This window comes from Ricinus communis, chromosome 3 (assembly GCF_019578655.1).
Source record: "Ricinus communis isolate WT05 ecotype wild-type chromosome 3, ASM1957865v1, whole genome shotgun sequence".
NCBI lineage: Eukaryota > Viridiplantae > Streptophyta > Magnoliopsida > Malpighiales > Euphorbiaceae > Ricinus > Ricinus communis.
In genome coordinates this window covers 19,075,229-19,079,580 of record NC_063258.1, presented here as the reverse complement: position 1 = coordinate 19,079,580, position 4,352 = coordinate 19,075,229, and the positions used below count along the sequence as shown (strand labels likewise).

The 4,352-nt window shown below is 37.5% G+C and overlaps 1 protein-coding gene across 1 annotated transcript; it reads right to left on the bottom strand.

Moving 5' to 3' along the window:
• Positions 1-282: 282 nt before the first annotated feature.
• LOC125369566 lies at positions 283-4,029 on the bottom strand. Its single transcript, XM_048372344.1, has 6 exons — positions 3,933-4,029; positions 3,063-3,880; positions 2,686-2,789; positions 2,070-2,604; positions 1,389-1,920; positions 283-629 (listed from the first exon to the last, which is right to left on the bottom strand). Exons 1-6 carry the CDS (start codon positions 4,027-4,029, stop codon positions 283-285), a joined length of 2,433 nt encoding a protein of 810 aa, XP_048228301.1.
• Positions 4,030-4,352: the final 323 nt, after the last annotated feature.

The window sequence follows — 4,352 nt, the reverse complement described above, 5'->3', positions numbered from 1 at the left end:
GAGGTGGTATATTGGTGTAGAAATAGGCAAATTACAATTTAATCCTCTTTCTTTCTAACTTTCCAATTTAGTCCAAAATCATTACTTTTCAATTAAATCAATATGTAACTAAATAATTTATTTATCTACCACGTAATATAATAAAATAGATCATATATAATCATGATGTAAATGACATGTTTAATGACATGCTAATGAATATTAATTATTAATAAAAAATAAATAAATAAATTTGGTTGTGACAATTGCTACCCACTTAGAAAATTTCGTCCCCGAATTTAACTAATCGCCAACAGACATGCCAAATAAGCTCGGGTATTTATCCATCATATGCTTCTCTACTTCCCAAGTTGCTTCCTTAGATGAATGTTGACTCCATTTCACCTTTACCATAGGAATTTCCTTGTTTCTTAATTTTCTAACCTGTCGGTCTAATATCTGAATCGATTCTTCAACATATGTGAGTTTCTCAGAAACTTCAATTTCTGGTATCTTGATGACATGGCTAGGATCAGATCGATATCGTCGAAGCATAGAAACATGGAAAACATTATGTACTTGAGCTAACTCTGGGGGTAATGCAAGTCTATAGGCTAAAGGACCAACCCGCTCTAAAATCTCATACGGCCCTAGATATATCGAGGACTTAGTTTACCTTGTTTACCAAATCGAAGGATACCCTCCATGGTGATACTCTCAAGAAAACCTTATCCCCAACTTCATACTCAATTTCCCTTCGTGTTTATCGCATAGCTTTTACATCTATCTTGTGCGGCCTTGATACACTCGCCCGCAACTTGTATCTTGTCTACTGTTTCTTGAATAATTTCAGGACCTTCCAATTGTCTCAACCCTTCTACATCCCAACATATAGGGCTTCTACATTTTCTCCCATATAATGCCTCGTATGGTGGCATACCAATACTAGAATGAAAACTATTATTATAAGCAAATTCCATAAGTGGTACTGTTCATCCCAATTTCCGGCTATACTCTAATGCACAAGCCCGTAACATGTCTTCAAAAGTTTGAATGGTTCTCTCAGATTGCCCATCTGTTTGAGGATGAAAAGCAGTACTGAAATGCAATTTAGTTCCCATTGCCACTTGTAAGCTCTTCTAGAAATGAGATGTAAACCGAGGATCCCACATGCGAAACAATGGAGATAGGTACACCATGCAACCTAACAATTTCTTTCACATACAAGTTGGCTAGCTTATCCAATGAATCATTCTGTTGAATAGGTAAAAAGTGCGCTGATTTTGTTAACCTATCAACTATTACCCAAATAGCATCATTTCTCCTAAAAGTGCGAGGCAAACCGACAACAAAGTCCATAGTAATTCTTTCCCATTTTCACTCAGGTATAATTAAAGATTGTAATTTACCTGCAGGTGATTGATGTTCTGCTTTCACTTGTTGACAAGTTAGGCATTTAGCTACATATTCTGCAACTTCCCTCTTCATGCCTGACCACCAATAATGTGGCTTCAAATTGTTATACATTTTTGTACTCCCTGGGTGCATTGAATAAGGAGAATTGTGAGCCTCCCAAAGAATCTTTTGTTTCAATGCGGCTACATTAGGTACATATACTCTGGTTTTCATAACCCACATTCCATCATCTCGCTCGATTAGTTCACTTGTCTTACCATCTTGCACCTTCTTCTGTAACTTCTTTAAGTATGCATCACTACCTTGTGCATGTTTGATCTCATCTAGTATCTGGGGACTAGTCTTCATTGTAGTCAATAATACCCCATTCTTTATAGAAAAATGCATATCCATAGCTCTTAGCGAAATTAAGGAACTCATCTGATCTGAAATCATACCTGCAACCCTTTCCAAAGTCTTCCTACTAAGTTCATCTGCCACAACATTTGCTTTTCCTGGGTGATAATCAATGGTACAATCATAATCCTTCAACAATTCCATCCATCTTCGTTGCCTGAGGTTCAACTCTTTCCCGTGTAGGTATGTACTTTAAGCTTTTGTGGTCGTTGAATATCCGAAATGTCTCTCCATAAAGATAATGTCTCCAAGTTTTCAAAGCATGTATAATTACGTACCAATTCTAAATCATGTGTAGGATAATTTTGTTCATGAGGTTTAAGTTGTCTAGAAGCATAAGCAATAACCCTTCCATTCTGCATCAATACACAACCCAAACCATTAAGTGAAGCATCTGTATAGACTATATATTCCCCTCCTTGTATAGGTAATGTAAGTATAGGTGCTGTAATCAATCTATTTTTCAACTCCTCAAAACTAGCTTGACATTTATCATTCCACTGAAAAGTCACTTGTTTCTTTAACAAATTAGTCAATGGCTTTGCTAAAATGGAGAAGTTCTTCATGAATCTTCTATAGTACCCAACCAATCCCAGAAAACTACGAACTTCTGAAATATTTCTTGGTGATTCCCACTCCTGAATAGCCTTCACCTTAGATGGGTCCGATTGAACACCTTGTGCAGATATAATATGCCCCAAAAATACAATGTTATTCATCCAGAACTCACATTTACTGAACTTACCATATAACTGTTTTTCTCTCAAAGTTTGTAATACTATTCTTAAATGATGTTCATGGTCTTCAGAATTTCTAGAGTATATCAGAATATCATCAATGAAGACTATCACAAATTGATCAAGATACGGTTGAAAAATATTATTCATCAAAGACATGAATGCTGCAGGTGCATTGGTCAAACCAAATGGCATAACAACACACTCATAATGACCATATCGTGTCTGAAATGCCGTTTTAGGTATAGAAGTCTCTCTAACCTTTAATTGCCAATACCCAGATCTCAAATCAATTTTAGAGAATACAGCTGCCCCTCTGAGTTGATCAAGCAAATCATCAATGCGAGGTAAAGGATATTTGTTCTTGATAGTAACTTGGTTCAACTTCCTATAATCAATGCAAAGTCTCATACTTCCATCCTTTTTCTTCATAAACAAAACTGGAGCTCCCCACGGTGATATACTAGGTCGAATATAACCTTTCTCCAATAAATCCTCAAGTTGCTTTTTCAATTCCTATAATTCTGTCGGTGCCATTCTGTAAGGTGCTATAGAAATAGGAGCAACTCCTGGAATAGTTTCAATTTCAAAATCCACTTCTCGTTGAGGTGGCAATCCAGGTAATTCTTCTAGAAATACATCTAGGAATTCTTTGACTATTGGTACCTCTGAAACCCCTGGACTAACAATTCCGGTGTCTACCACATTCACAAGATAAGCATCACACCCAAATTTCATTAAATGAAAAGCAGTAGCAGCAGAAATCAAACATGTAGGTACAATTTTCCTGTCACCCGTGAACACTATTTTTATTTCCCCATCTACAACCATTTTTACTTCCTTCGTTAAACAGTCAACTATGACATGATTTCTAGATAACCAATCCATTCCCAATATCACATCAAAATCTCGCAAATTGATCACAATTAGGTCTACTGACATATTTGTACCACAAATCATCACAGAACAAGCCCGAACTACAGTATTCACCATTATTACTCCTCCAGCAGGCATCGAAACACAAATATCATGTCCTAAAGATTCAATGGCACAATGCATTTTCAATGCAAAATCACATGAAATGAATGAACATGTAGATCCGAGGTCAACTAACACATATGCATCATGCCTACAAATAGGAATTATACCAGTTATTATCTCTGGAGAAGTAGTTGCTTCACCTCGTAACATACACTCACTGCGGTAAGGATTGGTTCGCATCTTCAATATGGACATATCTTTCTGTGCACTTCTACCTCCCCTACCTCTTCCACGACCAGTCGTTGTAGGTACTACATTATCCCCAACATTACTTTGTCCTCCTAAATGGTAGGTACTCGATGCTCCTCTACCTACCACACACTCATTGGCATAATGCCTAGGTTTCCCACATCTATAACAAACCTGCACTCTCGGTCCCCAACACTCTCCGAATGGGTCCTTCCACAAGTGCCACAAACGGGTCTATATCCTCTACCAAGAAACCCGAATTACCTCGCATGTTCAACGATCCACCACTTCTACCCAAAGTTATACTACTTGGCCCTCTAAACTGATAACTACCCCTTCCTCTAAAACCTCCTCACGACCTCCCCGATCCTCCCCTAGGTGTAAATGAGGTACCTCTAGAGAAAGATGGAGTAAATGTCCCAATTATCTTCTTTTCCTTGCTTTTAATATATTTCTTTCTAAGAATAATTCTTCCCGCTCTTGTTGCGACTTCCAATAAAGCAATAAAGGTAGGTGGTTGCACCGCCAACTTTTCACGAATCTCCAATCTCAAACCCCTCTCAAATCTATTTCTCTTGAGTTCATCGGTTGCCA

Bases quoted from the DNA above. Each gene is read 5' to 3' on its own strand.
- LOC125369566 (XM_048372344.1), bottom strand. From the start codon at position 4,029: ATGCGAGGTAATTCGGGTTTCTTGGTAGAGGATATAGACCCGTTTGTG. The intron at 2,605-2,685 runs GTCTTTGATGAA...GATATACTCTAG, and splicing joins AATGCACCTGCAGCATTCAT to AAATTCTGAAGACCATGAAC. The intron at 1,921-2,069 runs GTACGTAATTAT...GAATTGTTGAAG, and splicing joins CTACACATGATTTAGAATTG to GATTATGATTGTACCATTGA.